Source organism: Phyllostomus discolor, chromosome 1 (assembly GCF_004126475.2).
Source record: "Phyllostomus discolor isolate MPI-MPIP mPhyDis1 chromosome 1, mPhyDis1.pri.v3, whole genome shotgun sequence".
Classification (NCBI taxonomy): domain Eukaryota; kingdom Metazoa; phylum Chordata; class Mammalia; order Chiroptera; family Phyllostomidae; genus Phyllostomus; species Phyllostomus discolor.
The window spans coordinates 190,795,591-190,814,102 of record NC_040903.2 but is presented as its reverse complement, the minus strand read 5'-3'; the positions used below and the strand labels follow the sequence as shown (position 1 = coordinate 190,814,102).

Below are 18,512 nucleotides of genomic sequence, written 5' to 3'. Positions count from 1 at the left end.
TAGAACACTTAAACAGCCATTATCAACTAGTTCCTCCAGAGAATGAAATCCTAATAATAAAAGGAATCCATTGTGTGTAATAATGAATTTCTCTTTCATGCATCTAGGATGGTACTAGTTATGTGCCATCCATGAAAGAACTAAAATATAAGTCACTAAAATTATTTTGAGTGTAATAATATAAAACTCAAAATATAGTAAGTTAAAAGTTTGGTTATGCATACAAATACTTCAGTTTGAAAACCAGGATTATTATTGTAGCTGTTGTTTTGTAAGATGTTGTGGTTTTACAAAAAGAGCCCTGCTTCAAGTTTGGTATATTTTTGAATGTTTGTAATTTATAACAGAGCCATATGGAGAATTCACATACTAGTTGTCAACTGAAATTCATTAATAATTTTACTAATCAATATTTAAATTTTCTACTTGTCCTTTGACTAGCCCAAGTTTATTTCCAACCAGGCAGTGCTTGTTGGATGTAAGGGTTAAAATACCCATTTTGGTAGTGTATCTCCTAAGATACTGCTGATACTAGTTCTCTACACCCCTGCTTCCCCAAATTCTGAGTTTTTGGTCTTCCTAAGTATTTAAAGTCAAATTTTATTTAGTACTTCTTTTTTCCTCTCAGTTTATATCCATGTTGGGGATTGAGATAGTTTTTTTTCTTTTTTTGCATTCGTCGTCTAAAATATCACTTTAATCTTTTCTAGCTTGGCATGTTTTACAAATATAATTCAGCCAGTGACCGAAAGAAGTGGTATGTATCCTTAGAAGTTTCTACTGGAAGATTAGGAATCTAGGATTTGTACTCAGACTCAACTCTATAAATACTTGTAATGAGAACATAGTGAAGGAAAAGAAAACAAGATGCAAAACCATGAGCAAAAAAATCCAACGTTAATTCAAATGAAATATTAGCCTGACCGATCAGTTTAGGTTTTAAGACATAAGGTGAATCTCTTAAAGGGATTACTTTAATAAATTCAGGTAATTTATTTGAAGGTATGTGATAAAATTGCTAAAGACAAAAACAAAGTCTGAGCAATGAATTTCTTGGAAGTCATGTGAAAGCTCACTGCCACATACTACAGAATCTTAATAACATTAGAGTAGTTTAGGTACAGGAGGAACTCCATTCAATTAAATTCTGTGATGGAATGAATATACTCAGTGGCACTTACACTTTCACAAGAAAGCACTGCTGAAGATCCTTCAGAATAAAACACATCTTCCATAATATGTTATAGCCTACCTCCAAGGATAGGAAGTAGGCGGTATGCTTGCAAAATCATTTATGCAAAAGCCTCTTACCCGTTCATCTGCACTGCCTGTTGCATGATGGGAATAATTGATGAGACCAGGGATGGGCTGCTCACCGTGTGCCATGATAACAGCAGGACTGGTGTAGAATGGATGCTTCTAATGCACAACACATAACAACTATGAATATAGTGACAAGAAAACATGAAACTACACAAGCAAAATGACTGGAAAGGAAAAAGGGTGAAAAACAAATGGAACAATGAAATGTCAAACCAGTTTAGATTTCAAATGCTATAACCCTTTTTCTTAAGATTGAAATTGGTGGTACTTTTTACTCTTTTAATTAAGAGTAAAAAAGAAAGAACATACATTTATTTTTAAATGTACCTAATTTACCAATAAGTTCCATAAAAACAAACAAAACAAAACAAACCTCACAACTTAAATACTAGCCTTAAGTAAGAACTTAATGGATAAATAGGTCTGGAGATAGAATCACCTGGTCTTCAGTGAAAGAATCATCTACTGGTTATCTGAATGGACACTTCAAAAGGATCTCCATGATCCTTTATAATCTGTATGTTACGAAACAAAACCCTCATGCTATCATCATAACCAAAATATCTGGATGATCCATAAAACTTTAGGAATTACTTAAAATGGCAATTAGATTTTCAATCTGTATGCTTTCAATCAATAAACAATCATTATTCCCAGAAGTGGTATATTATTTCCTGATGATTTAAAGCATACTGGGTGGATTATACTAGGTATGCATAATATAAATCATATTCTATGGTTTTAAGATGACCAAATTTATTCAAGTACCTCATGGTACTCCACTCCCAGAATTTCCCCAAAAGAAGTTTTAATACTTTGATACTATCCTAACACTAGTACTTTATTAATGAAAATGAAAATACCTTATATCCATTTCCTCTCTACACCACTGTGGTAATTTGTGTAAAGTTATATTTAAATAACTGCTTAGTTAATTGCTGAAAAGCCTTACATTAAACAGCCTTTATTTCCTTTTTAACTACTCTCTTCAATCATCTAAGGTCTCCTACCTTCAGTTTGCTGTTGTTTTAAGAATTGGTCAATATTTGATGTTTTGAATTTATGAACATTGTATATTTAGTATGATAATAAAAATGACACCTCCAAAGAATTCTTCAATGTCACATTGCTTATTATTGCAGCTATTACTTCACTGTACCAGCAGTATCTTTAATGCCTCAGAACTCAGAACATCCTTCAATGTGTTCAAGGACTCTACATTGTGGAAGAAACATAGCTCTGGAGTGTCGTGAGTATCCCAGTTCTTTATAAAGGATGTACTGAAGAGATTTTAAACTTAGGGAATGATGGCATGGGAAGATTGATGAAATCGGTACATTTACCTGTGGGTCCTTTAGATCTTTGAGTCTCTCAGCAGGCTTACCTTGGCAGCAATAGCTGCTGCTGTTATATGTGATGAAGAACTGTCTTCTGTGGAAGCAACGCCACTGTCTTTCTTTCTTCTTCCTCTTCCTCACATTGAACCCCTTTGTCTTCTGTCTGTTTATGAGGGCTAGTTGTGGGAGGAGGGGAAAGAGGAGGTGGTGGGGAAGGTAATCTTCAAGTTCATCATGTACTTCCTTTACTTTTACAATGGCATCACGTAAAAGATCAATGGCATGAGGTAGAGCTGGCAGTATGAACTGAAAGCATTCCTGTGTGCAAGAGGAAAAAAATGAAGATGAAGTACTTTTGTAGGCATATAAAATGGAAGCAATCAAATTTATTTCTGACTTTGGATTTGTATTTCTCTTTATCAGTCTTAAGATAAATCTTAAGTATTATTAAGCAGTCTTAAAGCATTATTGTTGTAATATGAAAATGAAGTAAGTATGGCATATATTACAGTATTCTCTGAAGAACTATAGTACCATATAAGCAAATAGTACATTTAAAACATTTTTTATGCAACTTTGGGGTTTAAAGATACATTATGGGAAAAACAGTTTTCATCTTTCTAATTAGAGCAGAGCACTATAACAAACCAATTGAGGATGGAACTATTTTATTCAGAGATCTCAAGTTCTGACTATCATCACAAGGCATAGCTAGGCAACGTTAGATATAATTTTGTACAGAACACTGCATTGAAGTCAACACAGTCTTCTGCTCAGCTGCTCACTAATAATATATCACCAAAAAGAGAATAGGTGAGAACGTTAACATTAGAACATAGGGCCAGATATGTTTGGGGAACATGTTTGGGCAGCGGCCTTTCTCTTTTACATTAAGTAACTTACCTTAAAATGTAATCTGTAAAGACGTATCTTAAGTTCATGTAGGGTTACTGGACAATGTGAAAGTGTGCCCAATATTTTGATCTCTTTGTATGACTCAATCACTTTACTGATAAAGACTGTATAAAAAAGAATTTAACCTTAACCAAAAGGAGTTCTGGCTTTTACACTCAGACTTTGGGAGTTGATCTCTAGTTCCTTGGAATGTCGTGCTTGATAGAATCATCTTTGTGCCCTGGCCAGGTGCTCAGCAGGTTGGAGCATTGTCCCATACACCAAAAGTTTGTGGGTTCAATTCATAGTCAGGGTGCATATCTAGGTTGCAGGTTTGATCACTGGTTGGGGCATGTATAGGAGGCAACTGATTGATGTTTCTTTTTCTCTCCCTTCCTCTCTCTAAAAGCCTGGGGCTTTAGCTACTGGACAGTGTAACAATGTGGTTTATTATGAGGGCTTAGGGAAATACATCACTTTTGCCTCTGGAAGGAACCAGACAGTAAAGTCATCAGTTTTGCCTTTGGAAAGGGCTAAATGTCAGCTATGTGGGCAATATGTGATCAAGTCCCAATAAAAACTCTAGACACCAGAGGCAAAAGTGAGAGTACCTAGCTAGCAATACTCAGTGTGTATATTCTTATATTACGGAGAGAAGGCAATGAGAGGATGACCAGAAGTTTCTCATTTGGTACCTCTCTTAGACTTCTTCCCTTGGCTGATTTCAATCTGTATTCTTTCCCTGTAAAACACTGTAACCATGAGAATAATAGCTTTCAGGAAGTTCTGTGAGTCCTTCTATTGAATTATTAAAACTGAGGGTGGTTTCAGAAATCCCTTGAATTGCAGCTGGTGTCAGAAGTGAGGGAAATCTTGTGAAGTGTTCCAACGTTGTAGTTGGCTAACTTATGCAGTTGGCCAATACTCCCTACAATTGGTGTTAGAAGTGGCATTTACTAGAAAGACTCTGATGCATGAAACATGTGATCTGGGAGGAGGAAGGATGAGAGTGAGGAATAATGACTCTTTAGAGCCTGAATGAACACAGGTTCACCCACAGAATGGAAACGCAGCTGTGCTGTGATTAGTTATTGAAGATAAAAGTTAGCAATGGAATTTCAAAATGAAAGATTCAACTCCTAAGGAGTTGTGCCATTGGATGCATAAATAAATGCAAAATAACAAGAAACAAGGTACATATACAATCCCTTGGTTACTGTTATCTGTGCTAGCCAAAATTAATGTAAGGGAGAATGCTGGGTGGATCCTGAGGCTGAGCCAAGCTGAAATTCTGGCTGGTCTGATACATATAGTTGGTAGCCTCAGAGCTGCTTCCAAAGGAAAAAGGTTGGGTTGAAGCAATAAATAGTGAATAAAGTTAGAATGATTCATAAGAGAATGGAGAAAGAGAATGAGAGATACAAGGAACTTGTCTTAGCAGGGTGGAAACTGAGAATATCATGCTTGGCAAAATAAGTCAGACAGAAAAAGTTAAGAAGAACCATATGGTTTCACTCATAACTGGAATATAAAACTGAAAGCAACAAATGAACAAACAAACAAACAAAATCCCTTAGACACAGACAACAGTATGGTGGTTACCAGGGGAAAGGGGGGTGGGAGGTAGTCAAGGGTAAAGGGGTCCAATATATGGTGACTAAAGAAGATTTGACTTTGCGTGGTTGGCACACAATGCAATATAGAGATGTATTATGAATTGTACGCTTGAACCCTATATACTCTTATTAGCCAATGTCACCCCAATGAATATAATTAAACAAAGAAACAAAAATGAAAAGGCTAATAAAGTGAGCACTGATGGGGGGCAAAACAAAGGTCTTAATGTAGCACTGTTGTGGGCTGAGTAAACAGCTGGGAGCACTTGCTGGTCTCCTGATAGAAGTGTCTCTGTTTTCCTGGTGACTATGGTCACTGGGTTTAATATGAGGTCCTTGTGGTTTGATATGAGGGCTTTGAATCCTAAACAAATCTCTACTGACCTGAGTTTAGAAATATTTAAAAAGCTAACAGGCAAAGATGACTGTAGAAACCTCACCTTCAATCATTTAAAGTGATGGTACCATAATCTAAACTGAGACAAAGAGTCTGGGTCCCTTGGCCCAATGCAGGACTAGAAATCCAAGGCCGTATGCACAAAAATGAGTAAAATGGTCAGGGAATGAAGAAAAGATTTTGGGGGGAACTTTTTGACATGGGAGTCCCATGTACTGTGATTCTAAAACCTGTTGAAGTCCTAATGAGGGATACTATTAATTTGAGAGGATATAGGAATGAAATAGGAATTAAGGTAAAAGTTTGGATGAAATAGAATGTTTATACAGTGAACTTTTTGTGAGGTGAATATCCTTTACTTGAATGTATTATGGGAATGGATATTGTGTTTGGAGAACTTTCCCCCTACTTAGTATTATAAAACAAGGCATGCAAATCCACTTTTCCACCAATATAGATTTAATATGCTAAGTGGGAATCAGTAAGATTGTTTCAGCCCACAAAGGTCATTAATTTGCTGTACAAGAGCCCTGAGTAGAGTGCAAACTGGGGCTTATGGCAAAAACATGTGAGTGCCACCCAGCAACAACTGCTGGGATTTTGGACCAGAAAATTTCTATTTGAGAAGGCAATTACTAGCTTGTTACTGAACTTTGAGACTTCTCTTATTATTGACAGATAAAATAATATAATCTTGAAACCTGAAATATCCATAATGTCTTAGGTAATGGCAGAGAAATGCTCTAATGGGGAAGGCAATGCCCAGGAGAATTCCATAATAAAATGGAAATGGTGGATATAGGATCATGCTACCAGGAGAATGCAAGGAGGTACTCACGAGCAGGTAGCCTCTTTTCACCTAGGGCCGACTTCGGAACCACCTGAGGAGCTGCTGGATCCTATGGCCACTTGGGCCACTTAGGCGGTGCCCTATAAACAGCTTTCTATTGATCAACAAAGAGCTGCTTGATTTATGGATGGCAATTCCAAGGTGAAGGGACAGCATCCTGTTTGGAAGGCCGCCACTCTGATTGAAGAAGGTAAAAACAAATCAGCTCGATGGGCTGAACTGCATGATGTTTGGCCCTATGTTTGGGTTTTTATTGACTCATGGGAAGTGTCTAATGGCCTGGCCATATGGTCAGGCTGAAGGACAATGGAAAACTGGTCTACTAAAGGGATTCCTGTATGGGACATGGCTATATAGGAATCACTCTGGGAATGCAAGGGGTATATTAAAGTAGAATAATGTTAGTGCCCATCAAAAGAACCCCCTTCCAGAATTAAAAACTGATTGGAACTGGTGAGCAGATGTCGGCATGCTTTTTGAATGGCTACCTGGGCCCCCGAGACCAGTGGACATTAGGGGGCTTCAGAGATGGGATGAATGTAGATATATTCCCCTTGCACTTTCTGAGACACAAAATGCCAACAAGAACTGTTCTGTCTGCTAACAAGAGAGACAGAGATGGCAGAGGGCTATGCAGAAGATCCCACAGGGGGAAGGTCCTGCACACAGCTAGCAAGTTGACCTGATGCCAGTAGTTCCTGGAGGCTACAAATGGGTCCTAACAGGAATAGACACTTACTCTAGAGTGGGCTTTGCTTAACCATAGGTAGATACAAATGCTCAGTGTACTATGAAAAGATCAGAACAGAAGATATTGCATCAATGACCATTACAACAAGGAACACACTTTCATCTACAGAGCAATGATTTGATAGAAAATTTGAATGGACAACTGAAATATTTGTTATCTCAAAGGGGAGGAGATAAAGACATGAAGGGCTGGTGTACACACCTTCATTGCTGTGTGATCACATTCAACATGAGGGAGGCCAACGGACAGTCCCCACTAGACAGATTTCTCTACTTTTCTGGGTAAGTGAGGACTGGGGGAGGATGCTCTTAGGATATACTTTTTACTTTAGGACTATACTTTTTTCTCCCACATCACCTCAAATTTTTTCTTCTACCAGATGTAGAACCTCTAGGACCAGGGCCGTAACTTTGAGTGTCTATTAGTTCTGTACCTGAGTAACCCTACCTTCTATGAATGGAAATGAACTGGGTGGGAGGCACTTGCTAAACAAGTATTACTGATGGCAATCTGGATTGCACAGTGACCAAATCAACTGTCTCATTTAAAGATTTGCAAAGGAAAAGTTTGGGTATAAACGGAGAGAAGAAATGATAGCTAAAAGTTAATGAATGAATAAATGGATTATACAATGAGGGAAATACAATATTATATCGATGTATCAAAAGAGGTTTAAAACAAGAGATGATGTTGTTTCTTAGCTCAGTTGTAACAGATACCAGAAAGGGAAACACCATATGTTGTTGCGACTATTGCTTTAGGAGCATGCCAAGCCTTAAACCTGAGTAGCATCATTCTGGGAGGCATTTTTGTCACATGATATGACGATAGACTAGGCTAACTGTTAATGTGTATGTAGAAATCCAGTTATGCACACCAGTATCTTCTGACTCTCATTTTCCACACTGTATATACTACTATGCTGTGTTATGTTATAATACTGACAGCTCAGTAAGATTATACAACTGATATTGTGGTTATATGCACTAAGAAACTGAGTTAAAGCCTCCTCAAAATGTAATACCAAAGGAAAATGACTGGCCTGAGCAAGACAGCTAATTTCTATGCATATTTCTATGAAACAGTTTTATGTGAATGTATCATAGACTATAAATAGTAGATCAAGGTAGTAAATCAGTACAAAAATATGAAAATGTATGTAATAGCTATAAAAGATGGATTAGCTGTTTCTCTAAATCTATCCCAACCCACACTGGCTTTTCCAAATCTTAAGCATATTCATACTTATACTGTTTTTGTGTCTATAATAAAAATGCTGAAGTCAATAAAGATGTCCAGCCAGACATCTTTCTGATTGTACAAAAAATACAATCATTTTGATATAAGATACAACACTGGCCAAAGGCTGGGGGGTAGCTTGTCTAATAAAGAAGTTAACCTTATTCAAAGAGAGTCTGGTTTTTGCCTCAGTATCTGAGATGTGATAGGAACATCTTTGTACTAGGGATTTGACCACCAGACAGTTTAACAGTGTTATTTATTGTGGGGGGCTTTGGGCAATGTGGTATCAGTTTTGCCTCTGGAAAGTATTGGACATTAAAGGTATCAATCCAACTTCTGGGAAGGGCTAGAGATGAAAGGTCAGCCATATGAGCAGTAGGTGATAAGCCCCAGTAAAAACTCTGGACACCAAAGGTTTGGAGCTTCCCTGATTGGCAGTACTCCCTGGGTTGTTATACATTGATACCAGGAGCTTGATACTTTCAGGACTCCACAGGGAAAGGATAACAGAAGCTCCCATTTGGTAATTCTCCTCTGCTCTTCCCTTGATTGATTTAATCTGTGTCCTTTCCCTGTAACAAGCCATAACCGTGCGTATACCATCTTTCAGTGAGTTCTGTGAGTCTTTTTATTGAATTATTGAAACTGACAGTGGCTTTGGAAATGCACTGAATTGCAACTGGTGTCAGAAGTGAGGGTAGGGTTGTGGTGTACTCCAACTTATTGGTTGGCTAATTGTCACAGCTGACCAAAACTCTGTACACTAAACCATATATTTCTCAAGGTTTCTTACCTGAGATCCTTTCTTGCTACCTGGCAAGTTAATTATGAGAGTTTTCCCTCTGATTCCACACACAGGTCTGAAAGGAAGGAGAAACTTGATGAATAATACTAAATGGCAATGTATTGTTGGTTTAAACACATTCAACAACAAAAATCAATCACTGTACTGTACATGTGAACAACTGTTTTAGAAATAAAATCGTTGTGCCTAGAGACTCACCAATTGCTATCCAAATTGGGAAATCTGCCTGAGGTTTTTACAATAACAGTTAGTGTGGTAGATGGGAAATGTGTGCTGAACATGGAATCAGAATAAATTAAAGCCACTTTAAAGAATAATGATCAAATTATCTTTTTCTTCTAACTTCAGGTTCTTCATATCTCATACAGGTGTGAGATTTTACCATCTAGTTCCCTCATATCTCCTTGCCCCCTGCAATCACCACACTGTTGTCCACATCCATGAGTTCTTTTTCCAGTTTGCTCAATCCCTCCACCTCCAAAATTAAAATAAAATGATTTTAATGACATAGGGTATTAAAATGACTAGCATAATAATATTTATGTTTAAAAGTCTAACACATAAGGCACTCAAGAGCTAAATGAGACATGTGAGCTCTTCTCCGGAAGTCAATAAGTTTTAAAGCAAAATAACGTGTCTCACAAATGAAGGGCGGTGGGGAAGAGTTTGGTGAACTCAGTTGTTAACAGATCCACTGATAAACAGTCAATTTAATGTAAAAGGTCTTTCAGAGATGACTGTAAATTTCCAGGCTACTTTTAAACCAAGTGGTTACATTAGAAACATAAACAGTAGGGAAACACTGGAAAACTGAGATAAGAGTTGAAGGACTCCATGAGTTGGAATCATGCTCTACCAACAGCTGCCTGTGTTACTTTAAGCTGGCAACATCTCATTTTCATCACTTGCATCAAAGGTATTGATTAGATCAGTCGATTTCTAAAACTGCACAGCTAAGATTGAAAAAGTCATGTAAAAATAATTTTCCTAAACTTCTATGGTTGAGTTTATTCCTTAACTACTTCACTTTCTAAAATAACCTGAAATTATCTATTTTGTTTTTTTTTAATTTTCCTATTCACAAAGAGAAGAGCTGACAGCTATTTTTTTAACTTTTCATTATTTGTTTTTGATTGTGATTTAATTGACAAATAACATTGCATTAGCTGTAGGTGTGGAACATAATGGTTTGATATATGTATCTACTGCAATAAATTTATTGTGACTATCACAATAAATTTAGTTAACATCCATAACTATAGTTACAATTTTTTTCTTGTGATGAGAACTTCTTACAATCTACTCTCTTAGAAACTTCCAAACATACAAAATGATATTATTAACTATAATCCCCAGATTTATGTATTTTATAGGTGGAAGACTGTACCTTTTAACCACCTTCACCCATTTCACCTACTCCTCAATCCCTGACTCTGGCAACTGCCAACTTGCTCTCTGTGTCTATGGGTCTGGTTATTTTAGATTCCACATGTGAGATTATATAATATTTGTCTTGTCCTGACTTATTTCACTTAGCAAATGCTTTCAAGGCCCATCCATGTTGTTGCAAGTGGCAGGATTTCCTTTTTTATGGCCGAATATATTTCATTGCACACGTGCACACACACACGTGTGTGTGTGTATCCCTTTCCCCAAGTTAGGGACATTTTCAGCCATGATTTCTTCTTTATCCATTCATCTATCAATGGACACTTAGGTTCTTTCCATGTTTGAGCTATTGTAAATAATCCCATAAACATGGGGGTGCAGGTATCTTTCTGAGACAGTGATTTCATTTCCTTTGGATAAATACCTGAAAGAGAATTGCTGGATCATATGGTACCTCTATTTTTAATTTCTGAGGAATCTTCACACTGTTTTCCATTCTGGCTGAACCATATTACATTTATCCCCACCAACAGTATACAAGGGTTCCCTTTTCTCCACATGTTGATGTTATCACTTGTATTTTGATAATAGACATTCTAACAGGTGTGAGGTGATAACTCATTGTGGCTTTGATTTGCATGTAATGATCAACGATATCGACTATCTTTTATGTACCTATTGGCCATCTGGATGTCTTTGGAAAAATGTGTATTCAGATTCTCTGCCAGTTTATAAATCTGATTTTTTAAAATTTAGTTTCATGACTTCTATATCTTCTATATTTATCTTTGATATTAACCTTTTATCAAGATATATTACTTGCAAATGTCTTCTCCCATTCTGTAGATTTCCTTTTTATTTTGTCAATGGTTTCCTTTGATGCATAGCGTTTCAGTTTGATGTCCCGCTTGGGTGGTTTTGCTTTACTGGCTTTGCTTTTGAAGTCAATTCCAGAAAAGTACTGCTGAGAATGATGTTCAGGATATTATTCTTAATATTTTCTTCTAAGAGTATAGCTTCAGGTATTACATTCAAGTCTTTAATCCATATTGAGTTGACTTTTGTGTTATGGTGTAAGATAGTGGTCCTATTTCTTTCTTTTGCATGTGGCTATCCAGTCTTCCCAACATTTATGGAGACTATCCTTTCCGTATTGTATATTCTTGGTCCCTTTGTCTTAAATTAGTAGGCCATATATATGTGTATTTATTTATGGGTTCTCTATTTTGTTCCACCTATCTGTGTGTCTGTTTTTATGCCGATACCATACTGTCTGGATTACTATGGCTTTGTAATATAGTCTGAAATAAGGAAGTGATTTTTCTTTTTATAAAGATACTTTGGCTATCTGGCCTCTTTTGTGGTTCCATTAGGATTATTTGTTATATTTCTGTGGAAAATGCCATGAAACTCTGATAAGGGTTGCACTGAATGTGTAGAATGCTCTGGGAAATATATACATAAGGTCTTTGTAATGGTAAGGTGGTTTCCTTCTATTTGCAGTTTTTTAAGTGTCATTAACATGAACACATACTCAGTTTTGTCAAATGATTTTTCTGTATCAACTGAGATGCTCAAGTGTTTTTTTACCCTTTATTCTGTAACTGTATATTACATCGATTGCTTTTTTGTATGATGAACTATCCTTGCTTTCTAAAGATAAATTCCACTTGGACATAGTGCATAATTCTTTTAAAATGCCTCTGAATTTGTTTTTCTAGTATATTGTTGAATATTTTTGCACCATGTTCATAAGGAATATTGGTCTGTAGTTTTCTTGTACTTTTTGTCTGTCTTCCTTATCTGGATCATGCTGGCCTCATAGAATTAGTTAGGAAGTATTCCCTTTCCAAATTTTGGGGAGTGTTTGAGAAGGATCAGTGTCCATTTTTAAAAAATGTTAGGTAGAATTATAGTGAAGCCATCTGATATAGGCACTTTATTTATTGGGAGGTTTTTGATTACTGATTCAATCTCCTTACTAGTTATAAATCTTATAGAGCTATTTGGATTTTCTATTTCTTTGTGATTCAATCTACTAGGCTTTGTGTTTGTAGGAATTTGTCCATTTCATCTAAGTTATCTAATTTACCAGCACAATAGTTCATAGTAGTCTTTTATAATCATTTTATTTCTGGAGAAATGGTAGTAATGTACCCACTTTCATTTCTGAGTTTAGTAGTTTACATCTCTTTTTTTCTTAGTCAATATAGCAAAGTTTGTTAATTTTGTTGATCTTTTTGAAGACCCATATTTGGCTTAGTTCATTTTTTTCTGTAGTGTTTTTTGATTTTCTATTTTTTCATTTCTGCCTTAATCTCTATTATTTTATTCCTTTTGCTAGCTTTGGGTTTTGTTTATTCTTCTTTTTCTAGTTTCTTAAGTTGCAATGTTAGGCAGTTATTCTGAAATCTTTCTTCTTAAAGTAAGCATTTATAGCTATAACTTCCCTTATTATATTGTTTTCTCTGAATTGCTTAAGTTTTGGTAGGAATCATGGAGCTGAATATGTAGGAATATGTGCTGAAAGAAAAGGACTATCAATCCAGAATTCTGTACCTACTGAAAATATCCTTCAGAAATGAAGGTAAGAAAAAGGTGTTTTCAGATGAAGGAAAGCTATTAGAAGATCTTTCCAGCAGATTTGTCTAAGAACTGGAAGTCTCAGTCAATAACAACACAACAATGATTAACACTTAAATAAGACATTATAAATCAGTTGCTGTTCTAAGCACTTTACAAAGATTCACTCATTTAATCCAAAGAAGACTGGTACTATTAACATCCTCATTATACAGATGAAAAAACAAAAAAGATGTTAAATAGCTAGTAAGTAGTAGAACCAGAATAGAACCCAAGTCACCTGTCTGACTTCAGACATTATGCTCTTAACCATTACTTGATATATTTCCCAACTTACTTGCACAGAAAACCTGTAGAATGTTAAGTAATCAAGTAGATAAAAATGATTTGAAACAGATTTGGTGAATTTAGAGTTATTATTTAACTCTGCTCTCTAGAGATAAAAACAGGAATGCAAGGCACCAACATGATACATTACCTCAAAAAAATTCTGTTAGAATTAAAATGAAATATTGATTTATCAATAGCAACCATAACAATAAACATTTTTTTGAGTACTTACTATGTGTCAAAAGTTGTTTTGGGGGGCTGAGGATATAAAAATGAATAAGATAAAGCTCTTGTCCTTAAGGATTTTATACAAACTAGGTAATATAGACAAGTAAGTAAATAATTGCAATATAGCATGTGTTATAATAGTAGCATGTACAAAGCCCAAATCACATATGAGGTAAAAATGCCATAGAAAGAAAGCATCAATCTAATCATGGCTGTTTTAGGAGTGAAATTTTAAAAAAGCTTTGAAAAGCACAAAAAATGAACATTCATGGAAATATTCTATAATTCCCTTTTCTATAATTCATGTAGACTATTATCTGTTTCAAATCTGTGAAAACTCTCAGTTAAGTCAGTAATGAAAAAAAGAAAAGTCAGTGGAATCTGTTACCCTTCTTTGTATGTTTTAATTTTCAAAGCCTTCAGTATAAAGATGATGAGCTTATATAAAGTACTTAGAATCAGCTGCTGATTAATTTTCCACTTATTCAGCAGTCTAGTGCTCAGATGTAGATTCAAAAGGTAGGAAGAAATTAATCTGGAAATCTTTCAATAACACAAAAGTAATATTTTTATAATAGATCAAGAAAGCTATAGTCAATTTAAAGAGTTACTTCAACAGATGCAAAGAACAAGTTTTCCACGTTAACTGTGGGATCCTTAAGGTAAGGACCAGACCTTATTTCTTTTTCTATCCTTAGTATCCCTAATGCTTAATATGGGGCCTGGCAAATAGAGCATTACCATGTGTGCTAACTTAGAATTTTTATTACAAAAAATTAACAATAAAAAAGTTTGTCTTTCTTGACTTTATGTCTTGTATGCCAAAAAGAGCCTTTTATGTTCAAAGATCACAACACTTAAGTCCATAGAGAAAAGGGATCAAAGGTGACCCCTTGAATTCATGTGTAGGTAATATGAGAAAGGGTTAAAAAACAAACAATAAAAAAATCAATATGAGCTCCTTAAAGATCAGCATGGACTTCTAAATTTAAAACTCTACCCTTCTACTTTAATTCTACTTTTGCTCTTCAAAATAAAATGTTACAATATAGGGCAAGTGGGAGCAAAGGAAATACAGTATCTAATGATCATTCACATTTCCTAGTAGCTATGCTTCAACTGGCTGCCATTAATGGGATATAAACTTAGTCCAAGCAATAGAATGGGTATTATGACTCATATCCTATGCATTAAATGCATATATTTACTTTTATTCATATTGCACACAGGATCAACACATGGCTATAAATAATTTATGAATGTTTAAATTTTAAAGTTGCTGTGCAGTTAGGTTGCTCTGAGGTCAATTGTCTATTTAATCAAGTTATTAAATCAATAGATTCTCACTAAGTTGACAGTTCTGTCTTTAACTTAAACAATATATGTTGTCATCATTAAGGGGAATTTTAATCTAACAGTTGCTAAAATAACAACCAATAAGTAACTAAACAATCAGACTGAGGATGGATCTCAACATCTATGTCAACAAAGGCACATATTTAAATATACTAATTTAATATAATAATAATAAATCATTAATTGAGCTTTTCATGATCTACATGTTAATATCTCTAGTTAAAAACTGGAATAAAAGTTCCTAACTTATGAAAACAACTTATTTATAAAACTCTACTGCTTAGTTTTATTAAATTAGGATTTAATGACAGTTAATAATATTAATGATTGCAGATAATCACAAAAAAGAATAATTTTACATCTTAATAAACTGGACTCTCCTCTGGGTTAGTATTGACAACTTTTAGCAGTAATATAATACTTTTTAAAACTTTAAATATAATGTTAAAATAAAAAAGAATTTGAAAGAAACTTTGGCCAAGATTTGACTGGACAGAATACTAAGACTTTTAATTCTGGGGAACAAATAGGGCAAACTTAAGTGTTACAACTCAAGGTTCTTGTGCTTGTCAGTCTATTGTAGTGACCAGTGGTATGGAATTAATTTTCCTTGTAACATGTTGGTGACTTTCTTACCTAGAGAGCATGCCCAGAGGTGTAACATTAAGTGATCCCATCAGCATTGCCAGGGCCATCCCTGGCGCTTCCCGTTCTATTACTTCTTTTGTGGCCTGTAATTAAAGATTAAATAGTAAACTGAGTGAAATTAGCCAAAAAGAAGGAATGCAGAGTAGTAAAATTAACTTCAAATTATAAACCATGCTTTCTATAAGTCATTCTTTGTAGATCCTCAAACATTTTTTTTAAGGCATCAAGACTCAGTCCTTTGGGACCACTGAATAAGAGCTCAGGACCAGGACACGGTGGGGGTGGTGTCATTTATATTAGCAGACTTTCTTATCCTTTACAACTCAGAAGTATTTGATAAAAGTCTGATATTGCCTAATAACCTAAATTTTAAAAGGAAGTATCAGACTGCTATAATAGCACAACAGATTTTCATAGGATAAGAAATCTGGGTAATTTTGTTTGGTCAATTACTCTTGAAATAATTAGTCCATGAAAACCTGAGATTATTTTGTATCTCTCCTAGCTCTAATTTTATGATATAATGAAAAGGAACTCAAAAAGTCACCAGTCAACATTTCCCGTGTATTGGGTAGAAGAAAAGCTCTGGATTCCATATCTTCAATATAAATTAACTGTTTTAACAATAATGAATAAAGTGATAGGCTTTAATCATATAATAGAAGTTTTGAGAAAGGGCATTTTTCAGACAAGTGTGTTTAAACCTGGGATAAGCTAATTAAGGAGATAGGAAAATTTCATTTTCTAAAGGTGAACCAAAATAGGCCTATATTTATTATTCTGTGATGGTAAATATATGATTTTGGTTAAAACTTAGGAGTGAAATATATGATTTAATCAATTTCTAATCCTCTGTTTCTATAAATATAGATTTTAATACTTGGAGGTGATAAAAAATGAAATTGGTAAAATGTTCTAGTACATAAGAAAAAATGCAAATATAACAAAAAGTAAATTACAGAGTAACAGAGGGAAAGGTTCATATTTCAATATTTAATTAGAAGTAGAGAGATATTCCTAAATAAGATTGTAGCCCTGGGAGAAATTTCGGTTGAGGACTGGGCAAAGCAGTTATTTTACCTCAAGTATGTTAGAAGTCAGTTGATATTATGAATAAGCTTTTAAGATGATGTAAATTAGTTTATCCCTCAGAATTACACAGAATAAAGGACTACTACAGTTGATGTAATCTACAACACTTAACAATGGCAGAATTTTAAAAATAAAATCTTTATTATATTTTATCCATTACCATTTAGCCTCCTTATCCCCTCCCCTGGCAATCCTGTTGTCCATGTCCATGAGTCCTTTTTCCTTTATGCTCAATCCTTCCACCCCTAAATTCCCCTCCCAAAAATTTTAAAGGAAAATGAACACTACCAAAATGCTTCTCAATAAAATGTGCTTTAAAAATAGAGGGCCAGAAGGCAGGACAAAAGGAAATTCTAAATTCCTAAATTTGGGAGTTGATTACCTTTCTTTAAAAATATAGTTAAAAACTGTCAAGCTACCTTTATGCAGAATCTGTCCCTTGTTTTCCAAATTCAATCTAGTTGGTATGATTTTGAAGTATCTTGGTAAGAAACACCATTTCCATGTTATAATGATGTATTCCAAATATAGTAGCATACTTTAAGGATCAGGGAAGAAAATATCAACATATAGCTGAGAGGAAGTCTTTCACTTAAATAGATGGATGAAATATTTATCCATCTCTATATTAGTTATTAGGGTACCTACTATGTTATAGGAATAATTCTACACATTGATGTTGCATTAATGAAAACAAACATTTAAGAGTGTGCAAACTCACTGTCACCTAGTACATAAAAAACTCAATTGGCAAATTATATTTGAAAACTACCTAAAAGGGATGTAATTCATTAAATTTTCTAGAGACTCTGAAACAGGGGTGTCAAACTCATTTTCACCAGGGGCCACATCAGCCTCAAGGTTGCCTTCAAAGGGCCAAAATAATTTAGGACTGTATAAATGTAACTACTCCTTTAACTGTTAAGGAGTTGAAATTATATTCAGCCCTTCGAAGGCAAATGAAAGGCTGATGTGGCCCCTGGTGAAAATGAATTTGATACCCCTGCTCTAAAATATACAATTGGATTTGGCCAGATCACAGTGGACTACCTGTAATGCCTCATCTCACTTTTCAAATAATTGTTTTACTGGATGTTTCTTCTGTGGCATGCAACTGAAGCCAATGAACTGTCTCAGTGAAATGCATATTTATATTAGAAAGTATTTGAGGCTACTGTTTACCACATTGTGGTTTGCTTTAGGAAAATCTACAGGAGAAAGTTCCTCTTAAGTGTCACAACTAGAAATGGGTTCTTTTCTGTGATACCAGTATTTTTTTAAAAAATCATGTGGCTTGTGAATGAAGCGACCAGAGGGCAGGGAGTGGGGAAGGAGATAGAGGGGAAAGAAGGGGAAGGATCTAATCAAGGAACAGGTATAAATGATCCATGGTCATGGACAACAGGGTGGGGACTGACTGTGGGATCGGTGGGCAGGAGAGAGCAATGGGGGGAAATTGTGAAAATTGTAATAGAACAACAATAAAAAAAAAGTTACCCTTGAGGACAGAGCCAAATTCATAGACACCTTTTTAGTAGGCTTCCTGAACACAACTTAATTTCACCTTATTTTTCCATATTTATCTTATTAAAGTTATGTTTTATATATTTGGGTAATCATCTTAATTATTTTTAGGCCATATATATGGATGGATGGAATGAACGTTATATA

The 18,512-nt window shown here is 35.1% G+C and overlaps 1 protein-coding gene across 6 annotated transcripts in view; it reads right to left on the bottom strand.

Moving 5' to 3' along the window:
- GPHN (gephyrin) overlaps positions 1 to 18,512 on the bottom strand; it is a 456,579-nt gene that overhangs the window by 219,388 nt on the left and 218,679 nt on the right. For all 6 annotated transcript variants that reach the window (XM_036011094.1, XM_036011095.1, XM_036011096.1 and 3 more), the window contains 2 exons: positions 15,738 to 15,832; positions 9,204 to 9,270 (listed from right to left, as the gene is read on the bottom strand). In XM_036011094.1, the coding sequence (XP_035866987.1) occupies positions 9,204 to 9,270; positions 15,738 to 15,832 (162 nt within the window). The remainder of the gene's footprint in view (positions 1 to 9,203; positions 9,271 to 15,737; positions 15,833 to 18,512) is intronic.